Source organism: Pelodiscus sinensis, chromosome 23 (genome assembly GCF_049634645.1).
Source record: "Pelodiscus sinensis isolate JC-2024 chromosome 23, ASM4963464v1, whole genome shotgun sequence".
In the NCBI taxonomy this organism is placed as follows: domain Eukaryota; kingdom Metazoa; phylum Chordata; order Testudines; family Trionychidae; genus Pelodiscus; species Pelodiscus sinensis.
This window is the reverse complement of record NC_134733.1, coordinates 14544916-14561619: the sequence shown is the minus strand read 5'-3', so window position 1 is coordinate 14561619 and position 16704 is coordinate 14544916. Positions and strand designations below refer to the sequence as shown.

Here is a 16704-nt window from a genome sequence, read left to right as displayed (position 1 = left end):
GTTTCTTGCCCTCACGTTACTCAATCCGTGCCTGCCTCTTTGCTTTGATGCCCTTGGCTAATGTGTCCATTCCCCTGGTTGCCATGACACTCTGGGCTGGTCTGGCCGTGACTTCGCAGCTTGGGAACCTTTGGCCATTTGGGAGGTGTATCTGCTCCTTGCTGTCATGGTGCAAACTAGCACCTGCCAGTCATTGGCTGGGTGCCTGCAATCTGGCTAGGCCCTTGCCTAGTTGGGATGTAAAATCCCATTCAATCAGCTACCCGGTTAAATGTTATCAATTACCCACTTAAAGTTGGGCAGGTGGGGAGCTGCTCCAGCCCACTGGTTAACCAGTTAACCATTCACACTGGTTAATCACTCACATCCCTGTTGCCTAGCGGCCACCCTCAGACACGAAGTGACGGCAGGAGAGCAGCTCCAGTGCTCGCTTCGTTAACTGATAAACAAGAGGCGCATGAAAGCTTCCACTCCCTGCTTCTGTTTGCAGCAGCTCCCGAGGGCATCCAGGCCAGTGGAGCTGAGGTTGTGGCTGGAATGGAGCGTGTCCGGCAGCCCCCTGGCACCAAGTGCTGTGTAGCCTCCAGACAAACCCCCATCCTAGCCTGCCATTCTGTAGATAATTAGTGCTGTCCATGCAGTGTGGTGCGCCACGCGTCCGGATAGAACTGTCTTTTGATTTCCTGCGTGGTCACTGCTGACCACAGCCCGAGCTAGACCTGGGCGCTGGGTTTGCATTCTCAAAAGCTGAGGCCCCAGGAGACAGGCTGTGTCCCTGGGACACCTCCACTTGGCGATTAAAAATCCCTCCGTCCTGCCACTTGGCGTTTGCTACCTCCTAATGCCTTGGCTCTGGGGCCGGATTCCTGCTGGCAAAGGGGCGGGTTCCGCAGCTGCCGGTCCGTGGCTTGGGGAGACGCTCGACTGAACCGACTCCAAACGGGGCTTGACAGCTTGGAAAGCAGGAAGCGCCAGGGCAGATCAAAGGAGAGTGGAGCCAGCATGATGGAGGGGGTTCAAAGACGTCTCTTCTGCCCAGTGCCTGCAGGAGGCTGTGGGTGGCAGGGAGGGTTAAGTACCCTTCTGAGAAGGAGCCGGTCTGGCTGCCCCTAAGCCCGCCCTGCTGTCTGGTTCTCAGACTAGAATCAGCACTGACTTTGGAGGAGGCCGCTTGTCCTTTCCCTAGCCCCTTGCCAGAGGGAAAGCCTCAGACAGCGTGGGCATGGGGAAATGAGGGCAGCCAACAGCATGTGGGGCAGGGGAAGGACTCATTGGAGGCTGGGCAGGGAGTGGTGGATGATCCTTGCCACATGCCACCCCAGCTGTCCTCCTCTCTGGCCTGGCTTGTGTGCTCTTGCTCCTTTTGTATTTTTGAGGTGGCGGGCTGGGGTTGGCTTAGTTTGCCTGGAACCCACAGACCCAGCGGCTTCCATTTATAGCTCCCGGCCTTGTTTCCAGTAAAAAGAATGGTGTTTTTTGCTGTGGTCTCCGCCGGTGTAAACCAGGGTCCTGGCCGGCTGACAGAATCAATCCTGCTCATCACAGGGCTGCTTAGCTGGATGCTGGTGCGAGATGTCGCGCCTTTCTCCCTCGCACGCCCACCCCCCTGGCTTCCCATATTCTGGGAAGATACAATTGTGCGATTTGGCAAAGCGAAGACTCACATACACATGTGTTCACCCTCTCTCCCCTCCCACCCCTCCTCTCAGTCTGCTCCAGCCTTCGGGGTTGTCGCCGTCTTTTAATGCAGGAGCCAGCACTGAAGTGAGATCTCATTACTTCTCATTAATATCGGAGGCAGATAGTCGGGGAACAGGGAGGGGGGGGGGGGGGGGCGGAATGGCCGAGGGAGCAAAGAACTGCACAGATAGAGCTTGAGATTTGGCAGGATTTCTGGTGACACTGCTGCAGCGAAAGAAAAATGATAATCTACATCGCCACGGATGAAATGGATCTTGAGCTGCAGCTGCAGGGATCCAGCGAGATAAATAAAATGACAAATGCATCCCTCGGTGAAGATAAATATGCAGCACCTATAAAGATACATATTTTAGAGGGAGTTGGGGGGAATTTGAGCAGCAGAAGCATAGTTTTACCGACGGGTTTTTAAACACCTCTTCAGGGAGAGGGCAGGCAGTGGATGTTAACCCCGTCATTTCTGCGGTTCAAGGAGAGCTTAGGATCGTGCAGAACAGGGCAGGTAGAGTGCAGGTATGTAATGGAGGGACCATGGTCTAGGGTGATGGGAGAGGATTCGTCACGTGAGTTGCAAGCTTGATCCAGTAACTGGCTCTTCCTACAAAGTGAGCTGCCAGTGGGGTGGGGGGGGGGGGGGGGGAAATAAGCACAGAGCAGAAATGTTTCCCCTTGGTCACAGTGCAACCTGCCTCCTGGGTGATGAGAAGGATGCCTCCCTCCCCTTCTCGCTTGTCACCCAGGACTTGTACATATCGAGTTAATCAGAGACTTAATAGGTAGCAGGCTTAAAACAAAAGGAAGTTTTTCTTCACGCTGCTCACAGTCAACCTGTGGAACTCCTTGCCAGAAGATGTTGTGAAGACCAGAGTTTCAAAAAAGAACTAGATAAATTCATGGAGGATAAGTCCATCAATGGTTGGTGGGTAGAAATGGCATCCCTAGCTTCTGTTTGTCAGAGGCGGGGAATGGGTGACAGGAGAGGAATCAATTGATGAGTTCTGTTCACGCCATCTGAGGCACCTGGCATTGGCAGGATATTGGGCTAGATGGACCTTTGGTCTGACCCGGTATGACCATTCTTATGACTTCTAATCTGTATTATGGTAACATCTGCAGGCCCCAGCCAAGTTTGGGGGGCTGTTGCACTTGGCGCTATGTGTGTTCAGAGTGAGACAAGTCCCACCCCAAAGATCGGTGAAACAAAGGGTCAGAGGAGAAACCGAGGCACGGAGCAACTAAGTGACTTGCCCAAGGTGTGTGTCTCAGTCTGAGGTAAAGCCAAGAACTGAACCCAGATTTCCAGTCCACTGCCTGAACCTCAAGTCCCATCTCTTCCCTCCCAGCTCATCACCCTCCTCAGTTCTGGCAGTTTCCTGACTTCCCAGTGCGTCAGAGTGGGAGTAGCTGTTGCAATTCTGTGTAAAACAAGCCTTTGCCCCACGCCCATGTGCATCTCAGAGCCTCTAGGTGGCCAGTGTAGCACTTCTGTCCCTTCATGCTGCTTTACTTCTTCCCAGCCCCTTGTGAGCGTTAACTGAGCTAACACCCCCTTTGTGCTAGGCAGGTACAAAATGATTCCCATTTTACAGATGAGGAAACGGAGGCAGGGAAGTCATGGGACTTTCCCATGGCCCCTCAGACAATCAGTGGCAAAGCTGGAGTTAGAAGCCTGGTCTCTTGACAGGCTGTTCCTGGCTGTCACTGATAGACCATGCCAACTTCCGGCTGTCAGGGCTCAGGTTAGCCAGACGTATTCACTGCAGAGGAAGCGAGCCCCGGCCTTTCACCCTCTGCTAACAGTTAGCCATTTGTCCGCCCTGGCGGGGTTTCTCTCTGCGTGTGGCTCTGGCCGGGAGCCTGCCTTGGAGAGCTGCTCTCTGCTGAGGGCGGGACCACTTGGCAAGCAATGTAAGGTACCTGGGAGGAAATCTCGTCCGTCTGCTCCCCCTGCTTCGGCAGCCCTTTGCCAGCAGGGACGCCCACCGCTGCCCCAGTTTTTCTGCGGGGGCGGATGCAAGGGGGCAGTGCGGCGCAGCAGGAATGGGTGCAGAGCCGGGGAGTGCGGGATTGGGGGGGGCGTGTTAGGCTGCAGGCGACAAAGGCGTTTCAAGCCAGTTGGGATAAAATACCCTCATTGTAGAGTGAAACCGAAGCATCTTTGCTGGCCTGAGGGAGGCCGAGCAGCTCCTCGGGGACTGGGAGGGTCTCTGCGCCGGCGGGCGGCAGCGTCTGTGGTTTCCGAGTGGTGCTGGCTGGGAGCCTGAGGGTTCCACATACGGCATCCAGTCCAAGAGGAAATAATTGGTCGGTTGGAGGCCTCACAGCTGTCCACAGAGAGGTTTGCTTTGCAGATTGGGAGGGGAGGGGGTGTGGGGTTTGTTTGCCCTCAGGAAAAGGGAGAGGCCTTGGCTGGAATTGTGTCTGGCTCAGTCACGCCCTGGGCAAATGGCCTCCCAGACGACTCTTCCAGATGCAACTTTATTCTGACCACGTTTCCCCCCCCTCCCCCCCCACCTTGGTATTCCTGTTCTGCCCCTCCCCCGCTCTGGCAGTGCCCCTCTGTCCGGCCCCTCCCTCCTTGGTATTCCTGTTCTGCCCCTCCCCTGCTCTGGCACTGCCCTTCTGTCTGACCCCTCCGCTTCCCCCCCTCCTCCCCACCTTGGTTTTCCAGTTCTGCTGAGACCAGTTGTGTTGTGATTGTATCGCAGCTGGAAGCTCTGGTTTAGGGCAGTGGAGGTGTTTGGATGCTCTTCCCAGATACGAGGTGTGCTAAGGATGCCAGGAGCCGAGCTCTGGGCTGCCATCTGGAGCTTTGGTCCATCTGTCCGGCTGCTACTATTCTGGCGTGATGATGGTGGAGATGGGTCCTAGCTGGGCCATGGATGCGAACAGAGGGAAAAAGGAGCCCTTTGCCCCCTCCCTCTGGGGGGGATGCCTTTGTTTGTGGGATCATCAGTGGAAATAATTACACATCGTTCATTTCTGTCTTTCTCCCCTCGCTTTCTTCTCCCTCCAGCTCAAATCTTTCCTGAAGGAATGCAAAGTCGCCAACTACTGCAAAGCCATCCGGCAGCTCCTGGAGAAGTTGCAGGAAAATTCTGCCTATATCACCAGTAGGCGTCAGAAAGCCACCTTCGGCGTGGCCAGCAGGGAGGCTGTGGTGAGTCTGAAACTTTGGCTTCTGGGAAAGACAGTCGGACTCCGCGGCTGGAGTTGAGACTGTGGCAGCAGGAGGCAGGGGGTGAGGTCACGGAAACGGCACCCACGGGGCGGGTTGGACGTTTGCAAACTGCGCGGGCTGCGCTGGACTCTGGTGCTGTAGTGGGCAAAATTTCCTGACTAATGGGATCGTGGAAAATGTAGGCCCTAAATTGCACCCGTTGTTATGTGTAACGAAGGATGTGTGCTCCCTTTAGCGATGCTCTTTCGCAGAGGTAACCAGCTGGGCCTTTTCCTATAGGCATCTCCAGTAGTTTGCCTGTCCCACTCCAGATCTGTGGAGGGCACCAGATGACTGACAACCGGAGGAGCGATCTCACCTCCTATCTAGGGGCTTTGCTGGCTCATGCTCCCTGGCTCGGTGCCTCCAGAGGGGATGAGAATACTTTTGTCACTGCTGATTTGCAGCACTTGGTGTTTGCAAGGTGTGTGACCTAGTTGGATCCTCCCTCCTCTGCCTGGCGACCGGACTCTAAAATCAATGTAAAGGAATAAGCTGCAGGCTGTGAGAGCGACTCTTGAGCCTTGTGCCGCTGTAGCTGCTGGCAGATGGGCTCCGGGACCTGCAGCCCGAGCCATTGCATGCAGTGTGGAGACGTCGCTACGTGTTTGATGCTGAGAAAAGCCGCTAGGCTGGTGCCGAGGCCTGGAGGAGCCAGTGAGCATTTGGGTCGTTCTGCTTTCAGCCTTGGGGGAAGAGTCTGAGGTGGAGTGGAGAGGAAGGGGAGAAGGTGCCTGAGATGTCAAAGGTGCCCGCCCGCCCCTTCTCCCATCCCGCTCATTGCGGGGAATCAACTCTGGTGGAGGCAGTAGCTGTGGAGGGAATGCATGGGGCGTTTCCCCTCTAGCGAGGGGTTGCTTGACCCCCGACCCTGCCCCGCCTGGCCCCCATTCCACCCTTTTCCCCACTCCACTGCCTCCTACCCCTGCCTTCTCCCCTGAGTGTGCAGCATCCTCATTCCTCCCCCCTCCTTCCTGGAGCATCCCAAACTGTTTCGCAGCAGGTGGGAGGCAGAGAAGTTGGTCCGTGGGGTTGCTGTTGGGTGAGAGGCTCTGAGGAGTGGGTGGGGGGGGAGGGAGCTTAGATCCTGGTGGGTGCTGAGCACCGACTAATTTTTCCCCAGGGGTGCTCCAGCCCAGAGCCTCGGAGTCGGCCTATGTGCAGGGGCTTTTGGCCTCCGGGCTGCGGTGAAGGGTTTTCTTTACAAACCAGACTGATCGGGGGCTGATGCAGCCCAGGAGGGGGGCTGGGCCAATGGCTCCGAAGCGGGAGGGTGGCCTCACTTGGCTCCCAATGGAGGAGCTGGAATATTTACCATTTGCTTCTGTGGGAGCAGAGTGAGGCCAACCGTCAGAAGTCCGCCATCTTGAGTCAGCCATCTGCACAGAGCCGGCCCAGCACAGATCAACTTCCCTTCCAGGGAGTTCCAGTTTCCTGGGGCCGTTCTAGCCCCCTCCTCCCTGCTGAGATGTCCAACAAGGGCATGGCTAGGCCAAGCGGGGGTGAGGGTTAGTTTTCCTCTAAGGGGGCACTTGCCTGTTAGGAACTGGGTTGAGACCCACCTCTGACAGGCCGTTGGGTGGTGGCAGCTTCCCATGGCTGCTGGGCTGGATTTGAACCGTCGCCCTAGGGATCAGAAGCCCCTTGGCTCATTTCCTGTCCCCTGAGCCCATCTGGTCTCACTTTCTCATGCCTTTGAGTAGGGGCCTGCTTTAGAAGAGCAGGTTTGAGAGTCTCTTCTGGTGGGTTCTCTGGAACAGGAAGTCTTTAAATGGCTTTTCAAGGATTTCAGTCACTCAGCTGGAGATTAGGGTCTATCGCAGGAGTGGATGGGTGAGGATCTGTGGTCTGCAGTGTGCGGGAGGGCAGGCTAGCTGAACATAACGGTCCCTTCTGGCCTTAGTCTCTGAGAGAAAGTGCAGCATTTGTATCGTTTCTTTCAGATCTCTGGGGTGAAATTCCTTCCTCTCCTGGCTTGCCTGAGACTGACACCTGCCTTGCCTGGTTGTGGAAGAGGATGGGGAATAGAAATCCTAGTCCATCATCTTCTTATCTGTCAAATTCTTAACCTTCCCTGCACTGACCTCTTAGAACAGTGCTGGACTGTGTGGTGTTAAAGATGCTGCTTCCCAGTGTCTCTGTCCTTGGCCTGTCTGCTCTCAGCTAGGCCCCCAGAGAGAGGGGAAAGGGGAGGAGAGCCCATGGCCAGGCCGTTCAGTTAACTCTTTACTCCTCTCATGTTGAACCCGGTAGTTTTTATTTCTCTCTTGTTTGGGCCGGATCCTCTCCTGGGACCCATTTACCACTTGAAACCCAGATCCGAATCTAGCCTCTCCGGGCGACTTGTGAATGCGACCCAGGTAGCTCTCCCACGAACACATTTCCCTATGCTGTTGGCTGGGGTGGGACCCTTCCCACCCGGGTGGGAAAGAGGTGAAAATATTTTGTCTTCCAGAAGAGCCCGTGGGGTCAGGGCGAGCTGGCACTTGCTATGCTGTGCCGATGGGAATCATCTGGAGCTGGGAAGGGTTCCACCTGTTAGCGCTGGGCTCGGAACAGGAGTTCCACTGCAGACAGATTTATCTTCAGACGCTCAGCAGCGTGGACTGCGGGGAAATGATCCTTTCAAATCCTGGTGTGTCAGTGCCAGGCCGCAGCAGCGTTGTTCTGGGATTAAGGGGCTGATGGAGCTGGTTTTGAAGTGACTACGTATTCTTTGGTTCTATAAATGCCTTTCTGGATCGCACCGTCATGCCAAAGGGATTAGGTTTTCCATCTGGAGCAAGGCTTTTTTCATTTTATTCCTCCCTCCCCCCTCCCCTCGATGCTTGTGACCACCCACCAGCTCTGCAGAGGTGGAGATTTCAGCCTCTGGGGCTCTCCGTGAGGTTCGGGGCTGGGGAAGATCGTTCGCAAAATAAAAAGGGTTTCCAGCAACTATGCAATTATCTGCTCGCTCCCAGCAGCTCCAGCGGCAGCTTGTTTATCAGAACAAGATAATTATTTTTAACACCTTGTTGCCCACACAGTTTTATAAATCACACTTGCTGTGGCACTGGAATGGCTTTTGGAGTGGGGGTGCTTAACTGTACCCCCACCCCATCTGTGCCCCTCACCACCTTTTAGAGCTGGGGCCAGCTGCCAGGAGCCCCTGGGCACAGGATCCCCCAGCAGGCTGGGATCCCAGGGTTGAGTGGGGCATGCGGGGGGAGGGCACAGCGGTGGGGCTTAGTGAGGGGCCAGTGGCAGGGCTAAGCAGGGGGCTGGCGAGGGGGCTGAGTGGAGCCAAGCTGGGGGCTAATAGCAAAGCTCCTAACCCCCGGGGCACAGGGCCAGGGACCAGGACCCCGCACAGCAGAGGGATGGAACTGGGATGCCTAATACTTGGGGGTGCTGCAGCACCCCCCATGCCCTATTGCCTGTGCCTGCAGTGACCGGCTGCTGAGAGGGACGAGAGTCAGTCTCTGCAAACCTCTGAGGAGCAGCTGCATTAGGAAGGGTGGGGGAGTGCTGGGTTGCCATGCACATTGAGGGAGGTTCCTCTTTCGTGGCTGTAGGCGCCGCTTCCAGCTTTGCTGCCCAGGATGACCGTGTGCCCTGCAGAGCGGGTGATTGCTGGTGCCTGCACCTGGGCGCGGGAGGGGGTGGGGGCTCATCCTGTGCGGCTGCAGAGCAGTTCAGAGTGTGCTGTGGCCAGTTGCCCTGCCCTGCCCCATCCCACCTTGCGAAGGGGTGAGGGTCTGCGCTAGCGCATGGGCCTGGCTTCCCAGAAGGGTTTGCCGTGCCGCGCTGCGTGTGGGTTCGTATTCGCAGGCCTGCCTCCCCCCCCTACAATGAATGTGGCGGCCAGCGAGGGTGGGGGAGGGAGGCTAAATACATCTGCTTGGCTCCCTTGCCAGGAGGAGCAATTGAAAGCAAATGCTCCCTTGGAATTCCCATCTGTGCACATGAGCAGGGGGCCGGGGTCGCACGCTCTGCCACAGGGAGCATGGGCGCCTGACACCTGCACGCCAGGCGCGCCCGGCCGCTTCCTGTGCTCTTCGTGCCCCCACAGGGAAATGCAACCGCCCCAACAAGGCAGCTGAGAACCAGCCCGCTGCCGAGCTGGGGGAATCCTGCCTCTGGACCTGGAGCAACTCCAGCTGTCCTGGAGACTCTGCTGGTCTAACTGAGGCAGCATGTTCTAGTAGAGGGGGGATGGGAATGCTGGGCCGGGAGCCGGGAGGCTGGTTTGCTCCCTGGCTCTGTGTGATGATCTTGTGAGAGTCATTTTACCTCCCTGTGCTCTGCTTTGCCTCTCACCCGTTGTCTTCTCTAGACCCAGCTCTTCTGGCACAGGCTGTGGTTGTACGGCACTCCCCACGGTGGGGCGCCCATCTTTGGCGGGGCCACTGGACGCTACTTCAATGGCCACACAGATCAGACAAGACCCAGCTCGATGTTTTGGCACAAAAGGCCCTGCCCAGAGAGCAGGCAAACTCACTGTCCGCACCTTCTGACATCGTGCTCTTGGAAAGCTCATCTCCGACTCTTCTTAACTTTACTCCCTTTGCCTCTTCTCCCCTAAGCAGGAGGCAGACACAAATAATTCAGTGAGGGTGGGGGAAGGATCAGGAAAACAAAGGGAGATTGGCAAAAAGGGCAGAGAAAAAAATCCAGTCAGAACTAAACTCTCTCTCTAGTGCAGGGCTGGGCAAGATGCCACCCGGGGGCCGGGTCTGGCCCACCTAACACTTTGATCCGGTCAGTGGTCTGCATCTGGCTGCTTTCTATTTGTGTCCTGCTGACCATGCCACCAAATTTCCAGGCGGCGGCCCAGGCAGCAGGATCCTATTTAAATGGCTTACGGCTCAGTCGCGGCGCTATCCCAGCAGGGGCCGGAGCTGCAAGCCTTTTAAATAGTGGTGAGCCCTTCACTGTGTTTTTAATTTAAAGCCTCCAGCCCCAAATAACTCTGGGGGGAGGCTAGTCCCCCGCCTCGTTGTTTCTGCCCCAGCCTCTACGCCTTCTGCAGGAGGCGGGGAGCCAGCTGGTGACCACACACTAAAATTCATTGTGGCCTCCTTGCAAAAATGATTGCCCACCCCTGCTCTAGGGCCTGTATTTTTGCCAGCCTGCCTTTTGGTTCAATTCATCGGCAACTGGTTAGCCTAGAACAGTGTTTCCCAATTTTATTGGGCCACGGAACCCCTAGGGTTGCCTTAAAACAAAAACGCCCCCACCGCGTTTCATCAAGCAAAAAAAAAAAAAGCCCCAGCGCAGAGCACCAATTGGGAAACACTTGCCCTAGAAGAAGAATTTTTTAAGAGACATTGATTTGTGGGGAATGGGTCTATAGAAGTAAGGGTCATGAACGTGCTTCTGCAGTCCCCCGTGAGTGTGTTTGGGGAAAACTTGGAGCATCACCCCTCCCTGCTCTGCTGCAGGGACCTTGAGCGTTTTCTTCTAAAGGGCAAAAAAAGGGACCTGCCAGGATTTGAACTTGCAGCCAAAGGGAGAGTAGAGGCATCAAACCCGATGCTTAGATTGCTAAGCCACCCCTTCCACCTTTGAGAGTAGCCCCCCTGGATGTTTGCTCGCTTGCCCTCATCCAACTCTGATTCAAGGGTGATGACTCAAGTGAAATCTTTTTTTAAGTGTAATATTCCAGAGCCTGGGCTGCTTTGAGAAGCCGAGTCTGATAGCTAATAGGATTAATGCATTCATGAAAATTTTACTGGGGGGGAGCCAGGCAGAGAACGAAGCCTGCCGCTGACTCTTAATCCCGTAGTGCAGCGTGCAAACTCTAGCCACAGACTCCTTGGCACCGGGACGGGGTCTCTGGTCCAGTGACATGAAATGCAGGCAGAGGAATTAGCACGCTGCCGCCTGGAGCGGCGTCTCTGTGGAGAGAGCCGCTCTGTCTGAAGCCAGGATAAACTTACTCTCTCCAGTAGAGGCTCTGGCCTCACACTTATCAGCAAGCTGTCTGAGCTGAGCGCCTTCCAACACGTCCGTAAGCGGCGGGTTCGTTCTGTCTCATCTCGACGGCACGTGTAATTCTTCTGCTCGGGGAGCCGTCTGGGCTTTGTTTTGTGTTTCCACTCGGCTGTGTTGATGTTAGAGAAGGCGGGTCGGATATACGCATCTGGCCCGTGGATGGGAAGGTGGGGAGGTTTGTTCCATGGTCTTGGACTGGCCCCTGAGAAAGCGCCGTCTCCTGCACAACTAGCTGTGTTTGCCCCGGTAGCTGTCCCTTTTGCCCGGTGACACCCACCGCGGTGAAAATGAGCCGCTCCTGAAACCTTTCCCAGCACAGCCAGGGTGCTGTCCCCTTCTCGTACCCTCTCGTCCTTTGTGATCAGCCTCTGCTTTATGCTGAGTCTCCTGATTCCTGGAAAGAGGGCAGGGAGAGCTGCAAACCCAGTGGAAGGAGTCAGGGGAGCAACGGTTAGGCGACCTAAGGGAGGGACAGCTCAGAGAAAGGAGGGAAGGGAGAGCTAATGTATCCCCCCTCACCCTTCCACCGTACAGGCACCCTGCAGAGAATGGGGATCAGCTGTTACCTTCTGCCAGGGCAGGAACAGAAGCACTGGCCTGAACTTCCAGCGGGAAAAATGTAGAAAACTTTGCTACTAAGAACATCTGTGGCTCTGGGGCCAGCTGCTGCATGGGACACTGGAGTTGCCACCACCGGACACAGTCTGAGACGAGACTCCCAGCTGGGAGGGCAGGACTAGGGCCAGTGTAATTGCTTCTGTCCCCACACAGGGAGATGGGCTGTCTTATTCATCCTGGTTCTTGCACCATGCTGTAGCATCTGAGCATGCTGCAGGTTTGAGTAAAGCCCACGCACAAAAGGTCTCTGTGCCCCAGAGGGGTCCTGGACCCGTCGGTGCTGTTCTGTAGGAGCGACACCGTCCTTAGAGCGGTGCCGACATCAAGAATAAGCAAGACCTTGGTCGTGGTGGTGCGGCTGGCTCCTTACGGGATTGGGTTTGCGGCTCAGATGCGGGATGTTAAAAGTGCCCTAAGAACGTGACGCTGTCTTGGAAGTGCCCTGAAGAAAGATGGCAGCTACTGCTTGGAGCTTTTCTATCTAATGCATGAAGTTCATGCAGAATGACTGACAGCAGCATCCTATGCTGGCTCGTTTCCTGGGGCTCCCCAAGTCTTGGGTTCCCTGTTGCTCCATGCTTGGGTTGAAGCTCTCTGGGGCAGGAGCCCTCAGTGTGTGTGGTACGGGGTGTAGTATGATGGGGGCCCCCCCTTCATGCTCTGCACCCCTGGTCCCAAGCAATTAATAGGGCTGGAGGGACAGAGAATTGCCAACAGCCGAGGCAGGCTCCTTGCCTGACCCTCTCGGCCTTTCGGCTGAGGTTCAGAATGAGACATCAAGGGGAGTATTTTCATTATTGTCGTGTGTCCTCTTGGCCCATCACCCATTAAAACAATAGATGTCGCTGCATGTCGGACAGAAGACAGAGCCTCCCTCCATGAGAATAGTCCTCCCGGTGAATGATCTGTGCTTGGAGGTGCTCGGTTCTGGCTGGACGCCCGGCGCGGCCCTGATGGGTGAATATGGGCGACACTCTGTCACTTTGGCTGTTTGTGATGAGACCGCAGCATGTCGAAGAGCAAAGCAGGGAACTGGCAAGCAGCTAGGGCTCAAGCCTCGCAGTCCAGAGCCCGGTGTTTCCAGCACTCCAAAAGGATGGTAGGAACTTGAGGCCCATCATTACGAGAGAGCAGCTTTTCGGTGTGAGGCTGTGTTCCTGCTTCTTGGATGCATCGCTCAGGAGGCCCTGCCAGGTCCTCTGGTCTGACCTGGGTATCGCAGGCCAGAGCATCGCCCAGCATCTGCACCCGAAACCCAACCACCCGAATTGCATCAGAGTGTTGCAACCCTGGGGACACTAAACCAGGATGTGCCACAGACAAAGAATAAGAAGGGCCTCAGGAGTTCAATGAGGGGATAATCCCAGCAAATGACCTGCGTCCCATGCTGCAAAGGAAGGTGAAACACCCCTTCCTCCCCCGCCCCCCAAAGCCAAGGTCACTGCCAGTCTGATCTAGGAGAAAAGTGTTTCCTGACCCTGCATACGGCGGGCGATCAGGGATTCCCTGAGCATGCGAGCAAGAACCAGCCAGCCAAGTATCTGTGACGGGACAGGTGGAGGGGACACTGAGTATTCTCCGTGTCCCAACTCCAGAAGTGGCCGTCCCTGATGCTTTAAGAAGGAGACTGTCTCCCTCCCCCTGCCCCTAAGAAATAGATTCCAGAGCATTAGAATGTGGCCGTGACGAGCTGTGTACCAGAGGGCTGTGCTCCTTGTTTTCCTTTCCCTGCTCCAGATCTTGAGCTGGTGGAAATGAGGGATATAAAAGTATGTTTCAAAATGTAGCCGTGTAACTGCTAAACATGGGTAGCAGTTGCCCATGCTGCAGGCTCTGCTGCCGGCCTCACTCCCAGGGAGAAAGCTTCGCTGCGGACTGCAGCCAGCTCCCCAGCAGCCAGTGTGTAACCTGCAGCCGGGAGGCTGGGGGTGGCTGGACCTGCCATGGATTGGAGTTGTTCTGGCAGGCCCCATGGGAATGGAGCAGCCTCCTACCTGGGGTGGGCAGGGAGCTGCTTCAGCCCCTACTAATTAACCTTTTACATCCCTAGTGAAAATCGGTGGGCCCCAGTGAAGTCTTCCATGAATACCTGCCAGCTTCCACCAGCGGAGGATCTGGGCTGCTGTGAATTAAGGAGCAGTTGTATCTCTGCTGTCTTTATCTGTCTGTCTTACCAAGGCAATCCTCTTTAAACATGCTTTTCCCTGGCGGACTGTGCTCTGATTGGCACCGACAGCCAAGTGTGCTGTCACGTCTGAGTTGTGATGAGCTGCTCCCAAAAGCCCAACCTGACTTTCTTACAAACGGAAGCGTGATGTTTTTAAAACGACGCCACTGGGGAAGCTTATTTGAACTGCCACCTCTGCTGCATTGCCGGTGCGTTCCCGGGGGTGGAATCAGGACGTGCCACACAACTGCTCGAAGTGCGCTGGCTTTGCTTGTGACACTTGAGTCTGGAGGAGAATCCTTTCCTTCCGGGTCCTGAATGGCTCTGTGTAAACACGCATTCCTGTCGCTGGTTACCTGGTCCTCCTTCGCCTGTTCCTTCTGATGGTTATTCACTCGGATTATCTCCCATCTTGCATTAGATTGCCTTTCATTGTGCGCTTGTGCAGCACCTCCAGGTATGCCTGTAATTCAGATGAGAAGGGCTCTGATCTGTAGAACCTTGCAAATGCACAAATAGCTGCTTTATATCTGCAGGTATCCACTGTAGATACGTATATCCGCAGCTCATTTTTGTGGCTATGAATGCAAATAAAAGTTTTGTATTTAGAACCCTACACATTTGCAGCTGTCCACTTTGTCTGCGGTATCTGCATCTGCGGGTGTGGATGCAGATATCTGCGGATCATTTTGGTGGATACGGATGTGGGTACAAATTTTGTATCCTCACAGGGCTCTACCAATCTGTGTGGGATCTAAGGTAAAGGAATATTGCCAGGTTAAAAATAAAGTTTTAGTTTAATATGGCTTCTCACTGATTACACACCAGATGATCAAAGCCGAAAGAAATGTTAACCATTTAATTTACTTCCCACTCTTTGAGACTTCTGTTTCTCTCTTCTTGGACAGGGAGCATAGACTAGTCAGTCTCACTTTCTGCCTTTGCTGGGCTGTGATGTTATATTTGGGTGGCAGACACTGCTGGGGAATTTCTGTTTAAAACCAAAACACTTTAGCAGTAGAATTAAAAACAAACTGGGCACACATCTTTCAGACTTACGCTTTGCAAATGCAGGTGGGCTTTTTGGTTAAAAAGCTGCATACAAAACACTTGTTTGGGGGGAACCAAATTCTCTTCTCTGAGAAGAGAAAGGAACAGAAATCCTGCTGAAGTGTTTGTCTCTTCTGCTCCAGTCCCTGGAGTACTAGAAGCTTAGATCCAGGGGCCAAGAGCGTCATGATTGGTCCCTAAATAGAAGTGACCCGACTTTTCAGAAATGCCCAACGAGTGCTGCGGACCAGTGAGGATCATGTTGCTTCTGTTAGGGGCTAAAATAGGGATTTAGGAACAAATCTTGAATCCTCTGGCTTGACCACCATTGTCCCATGTGCTAGTGGATGAATGCTGCTGGGTGTGGGGCAGCCCCCAAGGCCCCGAGCGTGTCTAGCATTCCCCTGCAGATCTGTTCCTTTGCCAGGCCCTTGTCCGTGGCTCATGGGCTGTATCTCCGCTCTGGATACAGATGGTGTTTGAACTCTGACTAGAAAGGCCAGGATGCCCAGTTAGGATTTCCAAAGCAACCTGTGATTTTTGGGCTGCCCAGGTTGACATTTGAGAGGGAGTAACAGTTTTATTTGGGTATAAGCTTTGGTGGGCAAAAACCCCACTTCATCCGACGCACAAAAGCTAATGCCCAAATAAATCTGTTAGTCTGTATCCACAAAAACAACGAGGAGTCCTGTGGCACCTTAGAGACTAACGCGGCCACCCCTCCGATATTTGTATGAGGGGTGCAGATTTCGGGAAGTGCTGAGTGCCTGTGAATCGGGCCCCTTTCAGGGGTTTCCAGCTGAGCTCCCAAAATTAGTCGCTTCGGGAAAATCTTGTCCCTTGCCTTTATGTGAATGGATATATCTACAAAGCGGGGAACCCCCCTCCCAAACAGACCCTCAGCAGCCAGTCTCAGACCCTGAGCAGGAACGTCGGTATGGGTGTCTTTAGCGCCAGTGTCCACACCCAAATCTGCAGACCTGTGGTCAGAGTCCCACCCCCTCGCCTGGTCTCATAGCCTGAGCACCAGCCTGAACGGAAACGGCTCTGTGGCTACTTGTAAAGCCCGTGTGTGAGCCCAGGTCTGTCGACCCCGATGCTGAGATGCGGGGTAGGGATGTGAAAGGTTAAATGGGTGGGGCTTTCCTGTCCTGGTTAACTGGTGGGAGCTGACGCAGCGCTTCACATACCATGGGCAGGGGACTGCTCCAGACCTGTGAGGCCTGTCACAGACAGGGGCTGCCCTGGATGGGCTGCAGGAGCCCTGTCTGCGGTAAGCCTGGGGAGGCTGCTTCAGACTGACCAAGGTGGGTGGGGGGGCCTGGGCTGGAATGCCCCCTCCCTGCCTCCCTTTTAACCAGTTAAACACTACATGTACCTGGTTAACCAATTAAACGGGATTCTATATCCCTACTGTGGGCTGGTTGGGGCTTTTTGCCGTGTGACATACTCTATAATGCTGGACGTGATCCTGGGGTTGCCTTAAATGACTCTTCTGAACTCACACGTTGCCCTGTCCTAGTTGGGTGAGGTAGAATCGAGGGTCCCAGGTGGCCCAGTGGGCATGTGGTTTGGAAGAGGACTGAGCTACCCAGATCTGCAGTCTGCGTCAGACTTGGGCCCACTGGCTCCATGGCTGTGTTGTTTAAAGCTTTCTCTGAGCCCTGGCTGTGTCCGCCTCTGGCGCAGGGGTAACGTCTGTCTCCTTCCTCCCTCCCCCCACAGGAACAATGGGAGAAGCAGGTCAGGGAGGAGGGGACGCCTCTGACCAAGTATTACACTCAGTGGAAGAAGCTGCGGGAGAAGGAGATCCAGCTGGAAATCAGCGGCAAGGAACGGGTAAGGGCCGCAAGTCACCGGTTTCCCTGTTGAACTGTGCAGTGGGAGGCCCCCGGTCTGGCTGCAAGACAAAAAACCTTTGCCCTGGAAGGGGGCGTGGCTTGGGATGCTTCCTGGCAGAGAGCTTGATTGG

At 55.0% G+C, this 16704-nt stretch overlaps 1 protein-coding gene across 2 annotated transcripts in view; it reads left to right on the top strand.

The window, feature by feature from the left end:
* Positions 1 to 16704, top strand: part of NOC2L (NOC2 like nucleolar associated transcriptional repressor) — a 90621-nt gene that overhangs the window by 44621 nt on the left and 29296 nt on the right. The window contains exons 15-16 of one of the 2 annotated variants that reach the window (XM_025186660.2): positions 4715 to 4858; positions 16458 to 16571. In XM_025186660.2, coding sequence (XP_025042445.2) covers positions 4715 to 4858; positions 16458 to 16571 — 258 coding nt within the window. Of the gene's footprint in view, positions 1 to 4714; positions 4859 to 6861; positions 14299 to 16457; positions 16572 to 16704 lie in introns of those variants that run through there. The other variant, XM_075906874.1, reaches the window with a different exon arrangement.